We start from the raw sequence: 13,595 nt of genomic DNA on the forward strand, positions 1-13,595 counted from the left end.
AATGGTGTCTTTATAAATTTACTAGACTCCCGTTTGGTCTCCATGGCGCACCTCTACCTTTCCAGTGTATGATGGATCAGATTTTATGTTCTTATTCTGAATATTATGGGTGTTCCTCGATGATGTTGTGATTTTCAGCAATGATTTGCACACACATTTGGAATGGCTTCAGGCTGTTCTTGACAGCTTGAGGCAGGCTGATTTGACAGTTAACCCTAAGAAATGTAGGTTGGGTATGTCTGAAACTCATTATCTGGGTTATTCTATGGGCAGGGAGTTTGGTTCGACCTTAACTGAAAAGATGAATGAGGTGTTTGCTTACCCAAGTCCAGAGACGTAGAAACAGGTTCGAGCATTTCTGGGTCTTGCCAGTTATTATAGGAGGTTCATCCCTAATTTTGCGAAAAGGGCTGTTCCTCTTTCCGATCTTACGAGGGACAGGAAGAACCGCCCTGTTATCTGGTCGGACGATTGTGAATGGTTCTTCTGTGATTTGAAAACTTCTTTGTCTTCTTACCTGGTTTGGCAGAATCCTGACTTCTCTAAAGATTAATGTCCAACAGACAGATGCTAGGGTGTTCGGTTTAGGCGCAGTCCTGTCTCAGGTTTTCGATAGTGAAGAGCACCCTATCACGTTTTTGAGTAGGAAATTGCTTCCACGGGTGCATAATTATTCAACAACTGAGAAGGAGTGTTTGGTGATTAAGTGGGCTGTGGAGGCTCTCCGTTATTATTTATGGGGTCGTAAGTTTACCTTGGTGACCGATCACGCTCTCCTTCAGTGGCTATACCGACAGAAGGATACAAACTCCCGTCTCACAAGATGGTTCTGGAGCTTGCAGCCGTTTCATTTTAGTGTCTGTCATCATCCCGGGTCTCTGCACTTTAATGCAGATGTCCTGTCCAGCCTGTCCAATCCCAGTTTTGAGGGTCTTTTTAATTCACAAAGTTGTGAACAAAGCTGAGGGAGGGGGTGTGAAATCCCAAAATTCCCTCTTAAACAGTGATTCAATGGGAAGCAAACACAACTTTTCATCTCCTCTTTGTGGGATCAGCTGCTAGCCTGCTGCTTGCTGCCGTGCCGTGTGGTCTGCATCTCGCGCGGGGCTTCTAACATTTAAAAGACTGCACAGCAGTTGTCCTTATGTCTCACTGACTTGTCTCTCTTCCGTCAGACAGGAAAATTTTGTGTTCTTTTGATCGAGAGGTGGAGCTGTGGTGACCGGTTTGACAGTGTGCCCAGATCACTCCTAAAAGAGGCTTGTGTTTATCAGTCAGTCAGTCATTACCCAACCCGCTATATCCTAACACAGGGTCACTGGGGTCTGCTGGAGCCAATCCCAGCCAGCACAGGGCGCAAGGCAGGAACAGATCCTTGGGCAGAGTGCCAGCCCACCGCAGGGCACACACACACACACACACCCACAAACCAAGCACACACTGGGAACAATAAAGGACCGCCAATGCACCTAAGCTGCATGTCTTTGGACTGTGGGAGGAAACCGGAGCACCCGAAGGAAACTCACGCAAACATGGGGAGAACATGCAAACTCCAGCTGTGAGGACCAGGGAAGCGAATAAAGTTTCTGCCTCTTGAAAACCCTGAGTGAACCTGTGCAACTTTATGACCCAAGCGTGACAAGATGTCCTCACTAAGATGTGGCTCATCATCCAACTGAAGAAGACTTGTATTTAAATTCTGTTTTACATAAAAGGCAACCCACTTCCTTTTCTGTTCTATGTATCTATTTTTCCTAAAAAACATGTACCCATCTATGTTACACTGATTCCCATCTTTGTTATTTAGTCATGTTTCTTATATTGCTACAATATCATAATTATTCTATTCTTCATGCATCTCTAACTCATTTGTTTTATTTTTGGTACTTCAAGTATTAAAGAAAACAATTGCTAATGTATTACTTATTTTACTTTGTACTTTGGGCTGAAATTATGTTACTATTCATATTTCTTATTACTGTTTATCCCTTCATGTGAAGTTCTAAAGCTGGCCCTGTCCTAAAGTTGCTGTGTCCCATTCCCTGGTTTAACCAACACATTGGTGCTACATTTTTTCCACAAGGAGTCCAATGCCCCATAAACCTATACCCTTCTATTTTAAACCAAGACTTAAGCAACATTATAAATAAGTACTCCATCCAAAAATTATATTTTTTTATATGTTACTTACCTCATGTAGTCTGTACTGGTGGCCAAGAAAAAACATTTAATTTCATGTTTTGACGGAGAAAGTAAAAAGCAAGATTAAAAATGAATGGGACCCAATGGTGACCAAGCCTGGACATTGGCAAATGATGTGAAAAATGTCCATTAAGAAAACAAAAAGGAATTCTTACATAACTCGTGTCACATAATCTATATTTCCATTATTCATTTGTATGCTCACAATGTGCAAAATGCATTTGTTTTTGATAAAATATTATTAACTCTTTGTGTATGGCCTTCAAGACAAAAAACAACCTGAAGACTACTTAGCAGTTTCACTATTTTCATGAACTTGGAGAGGCGTTAGCTAACTCGCTAGCATATGAGTTCTATTAATCATTTTCTCGAGAAAATACCTCCAGATAGACAATATTTTTAGTGAAAACTTCAAGCCTTGCCCTCCGTTGCAGAGGTGTTTCACTTGCACGTTGTTAGGCTGCAGTGTTTGCTTTATTTTAATGCTGCGTCTTTTCATTTCTGTCATTAGCATGATGTTGTTGGTGACAGTGTTTGCTCCCCACAAGTCTTTTGTTTTTCCTGTTTGTGACTTTCAGGGTGATAGGTATGTAGGCATACTGTAAGCTTTGCATGACTTTAAGGTACGTTGGTCTAAAAAAGAGCCCATGAGAGTGTGGTCTACATTAGAGTCTGTAGAAAAAAAGCAAAGAAGATGACAAAGAAGCAGAAAAATCGGGCAAAAAATGCAAATGTCCCCACAGGGAGACATCAGTCTCTAATTGCAGTTCAAATATTATCGTTTATCTATTGTTCTGCCCCTGTCCCTTGATATACATCGGTAAAACTCTACATTCTATCCATTATTATATTACAGAACATAAAAGCAACATCAGGACCAAATCTTTGAAGCATCCCACATCTAGACCTTTAATTACCACAAATCACAAACTCTCAAACCTTAAGTTTACTGAGTAAAACCACACCCCCGTCGGGGTAATTTTAACAATCTGTTGCTACTCAGGGACGCACACTGGATTTTTCAATTAAAGACCTTACAGTACACCCCATTAGTCTTAATAAGCCATTTGACTAGGCATGTTTTCTGTGATATACGGTGAGACAGATGCAGATTTATGCGTTATGTGGAGTGTATGAGGTACACAAGTTTTCATTATTTCCATATTGTAATGTATGTGATCTCTCTAGTTTTTTTTTATTCATTTTCTATTCTTGTTCATTTTTCTTCCAGCTAGTTACAAGCCCTTTAGTTGATTTTCTTTTATATTTACTTATTGACATACGGGTGAGGTGAGTTTCACCCTTTGCTAAGTAGTTTCTTTCTGATGTGGTTATAAATACTCTATGTGGTATGGTTATTTTTAAAGTTCATACAGCTTTCGTTTTTGGTCAATTGATTGATGGATGAGCGGTGGATCTACTGTTATTAGTCCTGGTTCCTATATCATAGGTATTTCAAATAAGTTTTAATTAAGTTCATTATTGGTTTTCTGTGTCCTGAAGAAGTTCTTCCTTCAAACGCATTGGCCAGATCTACACCTTACATCACATCATTTACAGTATATATTTATATATATTTCATAATTATTGTAAATAACAAGGACTGGTAGTTTTTTTTTTAGTTGGCTCACGCCAGCTTCTATTGTTCTATTGTACAAATAGTTTGCATTGTTTGTTCTACAATATTGTTCTATTGTTTGCTGTTGATTATACTGTCTGTGTATTTTTAATTAGAATATTTTTGTTTTTTGCTTTTGTACAGTAATTACAATATCTTCTTGTATGTTCCATTGGTATACTGTATGTACAACATATATTTTTGTTGTGTTTGCAATTTCTCTTTTATTATATGTGGGATATTAAATCTGGGTTTATAACTACTGTAGTTTGTGGGGACATTCTATTTTTCCATATGATGATGCAATGTGTTTTACTTTTTGTGAAGTTTTTGTTTAATGCACTACCAGTAATGGCAGACTGCACGATAACGTGCAGTGAATACACCTGACTTATAGTTTTCATCCTCTTTCTCTGTACGTTTAGCATTTGTTTGCTCAGAGGTTGATGCACTTGCTGCTTCCTGAGCAGCTCATGTTTTCTCCACCCTATCGGCCCGCTTCTTCTCTTCTTCCATCGGCATCTTGTCGCGTTAACACTGATAAAGTCAGATTTTCTTAATTTTTCATTTAAGTTGGCATTTAAGTGTTCAATCTGCCTCAAGAATCTGCGAAGGTGGTAGGGATGAGAACGGCGCCCGTACATGTGTGCCACACGGCCGCCCTGCTGCCGAGAGTTGACTCTACAATAAAATAAAAATAAAAAGAGTAATAAAAATCATCACCCCATAAGCAGACAGTAGATGTCACGTAGTATATGTGTACCAGATATCAGGTCAATAGGTCAAACAGTTTGCAAGTTACAAGTGATTTAAAATCTTGGACTGACAAACGGACATCCACAGTAGCGTATTATATAATAAAATACTTTATTCTATAATATTTGCCTTTACTTATTTAAAATATAGAGTGAAAGTGGAATTATATAGTTTGACATTATTTTTTTTTCTTTTTTCCTTTAGATGCATTTAAAATACATATAGAAACTTGTTTTGGGTTCTGCTTGCTTTGTCTCTTGGTATATTTCCCAATAAGCAGGTTGTTTATATATTTTTCGTATTTTTGCAGTAGTAGTTGTTCCATCAGAGGACACCCTCACAGTCTTAAGTACAACTCTTTCGGTCCTCAGAGGATGCACATCTGAACACGGGGGACACCATGAAAATTCTATACAGCCAGTGATGAAGTCAGGGTCTCTAGAGCTATGAGGCAGCAGCACTGTCCACTGTGCCACCATTTCCTTTTTTTTTTGCAAATTGTACTGTTAGGCTTTTAAATTTCATATTGTATTGTATTCCTATTGTCCCGGTGAAGTGCTCTATGATGATACATGCTGTGTCTGGCGTTATATAAAATACAGGCTAATTGGTTCAATGATTTGCACCCCATGACAAGTGATATCAAGGCAGAGGGCCACTGCAGTGTTCCTGCTTCTGCTGTCGTCTTTCAGCTAGTCCAGCCCATGTGTTTCTTCTCCTTTATGAAAAAATATCTTTCTTTTTGTGATTCTTTGTCGTTATCTTTCAATGAAAATATTGTTACAGTCCAATATAGGAAAATTAATTTGAATTGTCAATAGGATTAATGTCAACAAGGAAAGCAGTAATTTACATATCAGAAAAGTCTATTTAAACACCAGGCAATGATACACACCTTCTAAACCTGTGCAGAGTGTGAACGTCCACTGTCAGTAAGGACAAACTGAAGCGGAGACATCCACACAGCCTGCTGACCACAATTCTTGGAAACATTAAGCAGCAGTTAGGCTTTAGGTAAGCAAAACTTTGTACGTGTAAAGTGACTGTTCATTCTTGAGTCTATGTTGGCCACTCGATGTCAGAAAGATCATGAGACTCGCTTTAATTGGCAAACACCTTCAGCCTAACAGTCAGGTAGAAACTGAAAGCTGTTTTAGACAATGCAATTGCCACTCTTAATCTGAGAAGGTTTACATTTGTTGATGTTTTTGTCTGTTTCAGTCCTTCATTCTTCATCAGAACAGATCTTTTTTGCCTGTGAATTCCACTGGGCAGTGCTGCCTATGAAAGCCAAGCAATAGACCAACAAGTTGAGTGGCACAGTGGCTCAGCCACTTCACACTCCAGGACCCTGAGTTTCAGTCCTGGTTTAGTTACTGCCTGGTGGATTTTGCATGTTTTTCATACAGTATTTGTGTTTGTCAAGTTAATTGGTAATTACAAATTGGCATGGAGGGAGTGTTTTCACAAGTAAGCCCAAGCTGTACAGTTACTGTGTCTAGAGTTGGTTCAGTCTTTGTTCTCCATGAAGGATGTAAGCAGGTACAGTACATGGATGCAAATGAAGTACAAACATCTGCTTCTTCATTGTAGGAATTTTTTTTAAATCAGAAGAAAACATAAAGTTCAGAGCTGCTTTTCTCTCATTGTTACTCTGCAGGCTCCAGTTTCCAGCAATCTTGTAACAAAAAAAAAATGAATACACAAAGTGGATTGAGTGGATGGATAAACATGATGGGCAGCATATTAATAATTCTTGCAGGTAAGACATTGCAATCTTGATGGTTAAGTCAACAGAGAAATATCATGAAAGGTGTAAAGACCTAAAGATGAACAGCTCAGGTTAACAGGTATCTGTAAACTGGCCAGGTGTGATTGGGTGTGTGTGCAAGTCAGGACTCTGTGATAGACCGGCAACTTGTCCAGGAATATGTGAGTTTGGTAATATTAAGGTATATTGTTAAAAGAACTCTAATGTGTAAAATACAGTATGTTTATATATAAATAAATACTGAAAATCCTGACAAAAATTGGATTACTTTAATACTTTTAGTATTCTTTCATGATTTTTTAAGAAAGTTGCCCAGGGCAGTGGCTCTGAGTTGCCAAAAAAGTGTAAGAAGCTCATAATGGCCTTCTCAGCTCCAGTGAAGCACTACAAGAGCCATTGTGTCCAGGTCACTTGCACAGGGATTTGGGTCACAACTGCGCAGGTCACCAGCCTTTCTTATTAGGTCCACAGCTTCATTAGGTCAGTCAGTGTCATGTCCTGCTTTTCCTGACCTGCTCTCCTTTTGTCTTATGCAGTTTTCAGTTTAAGGTCAAATACCATGAAGTCCCTTCATTGCAAGGGTGGTCACCCTGAACTCTGAGGACATCACTTATCAGGTTCTGCCTGAAAAACTTTCCTGCAACATGCGCACAGGTCTTTAAGTTTGACCATGGGAAACAATCTTTAGCAAAAGTTGATTTGGAGCTTTATAAAGAATAAGGACACCACTGCATGTTTAGTGCTCAGCCACAGTTTGACAGCTGATGGTTTCCTTTTTGCTTTTTCTTTCTGACATTTTCTGCTGCAGGATTCAGCTTGTTTGTAATGGCTGTGCACGGATCCCAGGAGTTTAACTATTATTATGTAAATGAAATGACAAACTGGTCAAATGCACAGGCTTACTGCCGGAGTAACTTCACTGACTTGGTGACTATTGCAGATGAGGAGGAACTTAAGGAAATTCTGAACAATCTTACAAAAGAAAATTACTCTGATGCAGAAATCTGGATTGGGCTAAAAGATATAAATAAGACCAATGGAACATGGAGCAACGGTGAAACATTCACCTATCGAAAGTGGAATACAGAGGAACCAAACAATGTAAATGTATCTTGTGGCACCATGTACTACCAGAGAAATGAAACAAACCCCAATGGCACCTGGAATGACTGTGGCTGTCAAAACGATAAGACATTCATCTGCTATGCAGGTAAGTTACAGCTGAGCACACACTCATGTCTGGAGGTAGAGTGGCAGAAATGAGGCTCATCAATGTCATATTGCATACAAAATCTGTAAATTATAATTAAACAAAAATTCAACAGGAAAGCAAGCAAATAATTATTTTCCAGAGATATAAAATCGAGATACAGAAACATTATCTTGAGAAAGCAGAGTAAATATATCTATATAACCTTTGTTTATATTTTTAAAACCCGTTACCACATCTTTCTGTAGTATTCAATTCTATTAGACCCATTTTCAATTCAGAGATGTACAACAAATAATTTTTTCAACTTGAGATTCAATGTATTTTGCTCATTTTCTTTGAAGAACATGTAAAGGGAAGACTTTTTATCAAGTACATACATTATGTTTGTGATGTTCGTGTCTGCTAGGCCCGGGAGCAATTCATGTGTGGAAACTGATGATAAAACAATGACATCACTTTAGAGTCATTGTTTCAAAATAACCAAAACCTAATCCCACAGGACCAATCATTTACATCACCATCGATCATGAGTTCCTCCATACACACACAATCTCCAACAAATACCATTTTCTTTCATACAAACACCTAATCCCATCACACCAGTTATTATTCTAATTTCCTTTCAAAATGGAATTGGGTAGGGATGCAAAAAATACATCGCTCTGCATATGTGGCTTCTTTCCAAAAACCAACCAGTATGGCAAAGAAAATCTCTGCTCAGATGACCTTAGAAATCATTTTAGAATAAAGAGAAACTTAACGCGAAAAGAGTGACCACTTTGAAAGACAAAGAATTTTCAGATAACGGGCATCATGTTTCTGTGAATTTGGAGTATGATAGTCAGTTTGAAGAAGAGGATAGGATTGACTCTCAGAAAGGAGAAGAACTATGGATTTTAAAAATAATGAAACTGAATGAAATTCTTGAAGAAGGAAGGAGCCAGGGAAGACATGAATGGCAGTTTCTCTTGTGCAAGACATCAGGTCTTCTTTTAAACATTTCATTCCAGACACCATCCAGAAAATCATTTTGGACTGCACAAATTTGAAGGGGAGGTATGTTTTTGGAGAGAGATTGAAAGTAATTGACCAAACCAATTTAAATGCATACTTTGGGCTTCTTATACTTGCTGATATTTTCAGATCCAGTGAAGAGTCCACTTAATACCTGCGGAATGCAGAAACTGGCCAAGAACCTTTCAATGAAACAATGTCTCTGCAAACGTTTTACAAAGTTTCCAGGATGCTGCTTTGACAACTGAGATATCAGACCACTTCGACAACAGGGAGAGAAGCTGTCTTCAATCAAGTCAGTGTGACACAAGTGGGTGGAACACGTTCCCCTGTGCTTCAGCCCAGGACTAAACTTTACTGTTGACGAGTAGCTTATGCCCCTTCAGGAAATACATGCTATCTAAACCTGCAAAATATGGAATCAAGAACTGGGCTGCCTATGATGCAACATCATTATATTCACGGAACCTGCAGGTATATACTGGATGGAGAAGCTCCTCAGAAAAACAAAGTAATGTGGGTTGCCCTGGGCATGACACAGGGACTCTGTGGTCACAACATCACATGTGACAATTTTCTTTTTTGCACAATTATTCTTCATTAAAAGAAAGCTAATATTGGTGAGAACAATAAGGAGAAACAAGCCAGAGCTCCCACCTCAGCTGATGAGTACAAAGAACAGGCCTGTCAGTTCAAGTAAGTTTCTATTAACAGCCAACACATTATCGGTGTATTATATTCCAAAAAAAGAAGAAAAATGTGGCACTCATTAGCACACTGTATAGGGACCACTGAAATGAAAGTGAAGAGCATCATAAACCAGAAATCATTATGGATTACAATGCTACAAAAGTTGGAGTAGATAATGCAGATAACTCAGATAAATTGATGAGTGGCCACAGCTGTAAAAGAAACTCCCTACGCTGGCCACTTGTAATATGTTTCAATATTTTGGAGGTCTCTGCTTACAGAGCATCTGACATCTGGATGGCACTGAATCCAAATTGGAATATTGGAAAGCTACAGAAGAGACGACTCTTTCTTCAAGAGCAGTAAGTAATTGGTAAGACATTAAATCTAGAGAAGGCAACACATCCCAAGGACCCCATCCTCTACAGCCACAGAAGGAGGATGCTAGAGCTACAGGACCACCAACTCCAAAACTTGAAGCAAGTATGAGTGTGTGATTAGACTTTTAGAGCTTACCAGCGTCCATTTATCATTCTAGGTTGCTGCCAGTAGCAGCAAGAGGGAGCACTGTAATGTTTGTAGACCCAAGAAGGACAGGAAGGCACAATTTGCATGCATCAAGTGCAAGAAATACATTCGCAAAGTAATGAAATTAAAATGCTGTCCTTGATGTGGTGTGTAGATGCTATGAATTTGTGTTATGTCATTTCATTATAACACTACATGTAAACTTTGTCCTTTCAATTTGTTCAGCTCAAGACAACAAACAACAATAGCACTGGAAACCTTATCCCATTCATATTTGTTCAAAATGAATATGATAGATATCACCTACTGTTTGATTATTATTGATTCCTACACAAAAATAACATTTTATCGCATGATTTGAAAAGCATTTTCGTTTATAAATGTGAACTTGCTAAGATAAACAGTAAATACTAAACATATGAGGTGTGTGTGTGTGCGTGTGTGTGCGTGTGTGCGTGTGTGTGTGCGTGTGTGTGTGTGTGCGTGTGTGTGCGTGTGTGTGTGTGCGTGTGTGTGTGTGCGTGCGTGCGTGTGTGTGTGTGTGTGTGTGTGTGTGTGTGTGTGCGTGTGTGCGTGTGTGTGTGTGTGTGTGCGTGCGTGTGTGTGTGTATGTGTGTTAAGTACTGCCCATTATAAATGAAGGCTCCCGGCATTCAACTAGTACTCTATTCTTGGTTGGTTCCTTTTCTGTTTAACACTGCTGACATAGCTTTAAAAATTTTAAGTTTAATATATGAAAGGTTTGACCATATTTGCTTTCCTTAAATAAGGTAAACATAATTAAAAACTTAGCTTCAGTAGCATATTAAGTTTACATTTGCAGCACATCAAACAAATCTGTCAGACTTAAGACACAAGAGAAGGTGGTCTGTCACAGGTTTGGTAGAAGTAGGCAGGTCTCTGTAGTGTCCACCACCTGCAGTGTCATTTTGTTTTTTGTTTTTTTTTTTTCTTGCAGTAAAAAGGAAGTTCCAAGCTGTGAGCACCAATATGTCTTGGCTCTCAGCTCTTGAATACTGCAATTCCAATTACAGTGGCATGGCCACCATCCGAAGTGAAAGAGAAGAGTGGCATTTGCTGAAGTACCTCAATGGAACCAACATACAGGAGAAAGTGTGGATTGGGATGAGGAGGTCCAGGGTCTTTGGATTCTGGTTCTGGATGAATGATGACCCGGTCATTTACCAAAACTGGTTAAATGACTCTTCAAAGAACATTCAAGATGATCAGAACTGTGCCACTCTGGATCAAAATCAGACGAAGTGGGTCAAGCAGGACTGTGCAGGACCAGCCCCATTTGTCTGCTACAGTGGTGAGTAAGTGGATAATGTGAATGATAGCACATTCTTAGAAGGCATGAAACCAATTTTTGAAATACACACAATGTCTACAGAAGCTTCTAAATTTAGCCTCAGGTTGTATTGTTTCAGTACTTTATTATATTATAGCTAAATGCAAGACTAAGGTTGCCAATATGCTAATGTATATCGATGATGAAATATTACCCATTAAACTCACCCAGAGAGGCTCAACATAATGATGCTGTTTTGTGTTTCTACCTGAGTGCACTGACCTTGTGTGGCAGCCATCATGGCAATTCTGCTGATGAAGTTCGGAGGTCTGATCCGCTTCTGCAGACTGCACAGCTCTGCTCAGGGCTCTTGTACCTGTGGTTCTCCTACACATTTGCAGTGAAAGAATGAATCAAAGAGCTAATTAACAACTCAAGTCTCCTCATGTGGTGTCTATTCAATATTCAGGAATTTGAAGCATAAAGACCTAAATCTTGAATAAACGACAAACAGACTGAAACATCCAACAAACCTCCCCTGCTAATTTCACTCTCTACTGGCTTCCCTTCTCTCCTGGTGCAATATATTCGTGAAAGTTACATTTTGTTCTTGAAATTCATTCACCTTAAAATCCCTCAAATCTTTACTTTTCCGCACCAAAATGGGTTTCTCCTCTGATTCATTTTGCCACCTTTGACATTTTCAAGTCAATTTTAATTAAGTTCAATCTGATTATTATCTGTATAGCGTTCTTCATTGACTGAAGACTCAGAGCACTGAAACAAGTTAACAGAAAACATAACAACGCAAATGTTACAAGCTGCATAAAGAACATACATAAAAATACAGAAGGAGTTAAAATGCAGTAAAATAAAGCAACTTCAAAAAGATTAACATTAACATGTCCAAACCTTACAACTCCATTAATGTTATCATTGAGAAATGTCCAGCTGACAACAGAGGAGATGAACAAAACTTCAGCCAGCAACATCCATGGAGAAAATGAACTACATGGGGTCAACAGACAGTTATAACAGAGAAATTATGCCACAGTCACAGTCCTGGCTACCCGTTCCCTCCTGTTGTGGTGTGAAATTTTTCTTATAAGTTGATAAATATTTTGTATTTCTTTATTTGTAACTTATAACACTAATGTCTATCATTGATAAGAACACCAATTGTTTGATGGTTAAGAACACCACCCCACTTTTTCGGACTGTGTCTTTGTAATTTTACAACAGGGTCGGGGGAAGTGCCTAAAACCAGTTTGGTAAGTGGTTCTCTGCAGGACTCTCTCAATCAATCTTCACAGGAAAGCCAATCTACCGAGCTGGCAAGCATCAGCTGAGCAAATGGTTTTGGGGGGCAGGTGTGAAAGGCATTGTGTGCCCCATTGGTCTGAAGTATGGTTGTTTGGGATTGGCCTGAATCAGAGGCCATTCTGTAGCACAATGCCCTTTGGCATAAGGGTTTGGACAAAGAATGTATACATTTGGTTGCTTTACCCCTCCCTATCTCTCTTACAAACTTCACTATGAAGAGGCATCTCTCTGTCACACCATTGCCATGAGGAGCCCAAATCGGCAGCCATAATGAGACAAGCATGCAGCCTGTTCTGAAGAAAGCTGACCAAAAATGATGCCTTAACTCGAGACATTTAAAGTAACTACAAGTCTGTGTGCCGCCTGAAAATACACATCAGCATTTATCAGGTTCTATGCTTGCCAATATTCACTTGTACTTTGCTTATTGTTATTATTTATGAATATTATCAATAATACATTATTTAAGTTCTAACTTAATTCCTGTTTGTCTTTTACTACGCCTAATTGCCTGAGGTTATAAATGTAGAAGGGAAGGTGGGGAGAAGTTATATACTACAATAACTTATAAACAGTGGTAAGTCTGTGAGATCTGAGGCATTCTGACAAAGGCTATGCATTAATAATACAAAAGTGGAAACAAGTGTAATATAGAACTCTATCAGGACAAAACACCTCCTGCCTATTTTACAGCATTGTAGAAGTTTGGCTGGCAGTGTAATGAGAAGTCAGAATCCTTCATCAAAGTCAATGAAGAGGTTTTACTGCACAAGCCCTTCAACCCTACACTCTTTTATTATTGTGCCCTCCACTTCCCACTTCCATACAGGTAATTTTTCTTACTGGATGGGGATGGAAAATTTAAATATGATTGTTAGATGGCATACAGTAAATACACAATTTCACTACATTTTCTGAAATACAAAGGGATGGCTGGCAGCATTACTCAGTCAGGATGCCCATGAAGTGGAAGGATGGGGGAAGGCAGCTTCTTTAGGGCACTTCCTCCATCAGGATGGTAGATGACAGCCATCCTGGGTTGCAGCAGTGCCACAGTTTCTACAGGGTACCATGGGAATTGGAGTTCTTTGACTCAGCCCTGTTTGGTGCCGTGGGTGTTGCCAGGGGGTGCTACAAGGACTGGGTCAAGCCATTGGGACACATAGAAGGAATTAATTAAAAGAAGCTG

The 13,595-nt window shown here is 39.1% G+C and overlaps 3 protein-coding genes and 1 long non-coding RNA gene across 6 annotated transcripts in view; 3 read left to right on the top strand and 1 right to left on the bottom strand.

Annotated features, from left to right (window-relative positions):
- LOC114651757 (secretory phospholipase A2 receptor-like) overlaps positions 1 to 13,595 on the top strand; it is a 166,268-nt gene that overhangs the window by 24,208 nt on the left and 128,465 nt on the right. The window lies entirely within an intron of this gene.
- LOC127528620 (uncharacterized) overlaps positions 1 to 13,595 on the bottom strand; it is a 140,975-nt gene that overhangs the window by 21,704 nt on the left and 105,676 nt on the right. For 2 of the 3 annotated variants that reach the window (XR_007935365.1, XR_007935366.1), the window contains exon 3: positions 7,005 to 7,319. The exons of the other annotated variant lie outside the window; for it this stretch is intronic. This is a non-coding gene — a long non-coding RNA (uncharacterized LOC127528620). Of the gene's footprint in view, positions 1 to 7,004; positions 7,320 to 13,595 lie in introns of those variants that run through there. 3 annotated transcript variants of the gene reach the window in all.
- LOC114651765 (macrophage mannose receptor 1-like) overlaps positions 5,472 to 13,595 on the top strand; it is a 136,500-nt gene continuing 128,376 nt past the window's right edge. The window contains exon 1 of the mRNA XM_051929411.1: positions 5,472 to 5,590. The gene's annotated coding sequence lies outside the window, so the exon portion shown is untranslated. The remainder of the gene's footprint in view (positions 5,591 to 13,595) is intronic.
- The window catches only part of LOC114651773 (macrophage mannose receptor 1-like), a 55,797-nt gene continuing 48,450 nt past the window's right edge, over positions 6,249 to 13,595 (top strand). The window contains exon 1 of the mRNA XM_051929404.1: positions 6,249 to 6,338. Coding sequence (XP_051785364.1) covers positions 6,272 to 6,338 — 67 coding nt within the window. The 5' untranslated portion in view covers positions 6,249 to 6,271. The remainder of the gene's footprint in view (positions 6,339 to 13,595) is intronic.

This window comes from Erpetoichthys calabaricus, chromosome 1 (genome assembly GCF_900747795.2).
Source record: "Erpetoichthys calabaricus chromosome 1, fErpCal1.3, whole genome shotgun sequence".
NCBI lineage: Eukaryota > Metazoa > Chordata > Cladistia > Polypteriformes > Polypteridae > Erpetoichthys > Erpetoichthys calabaricus.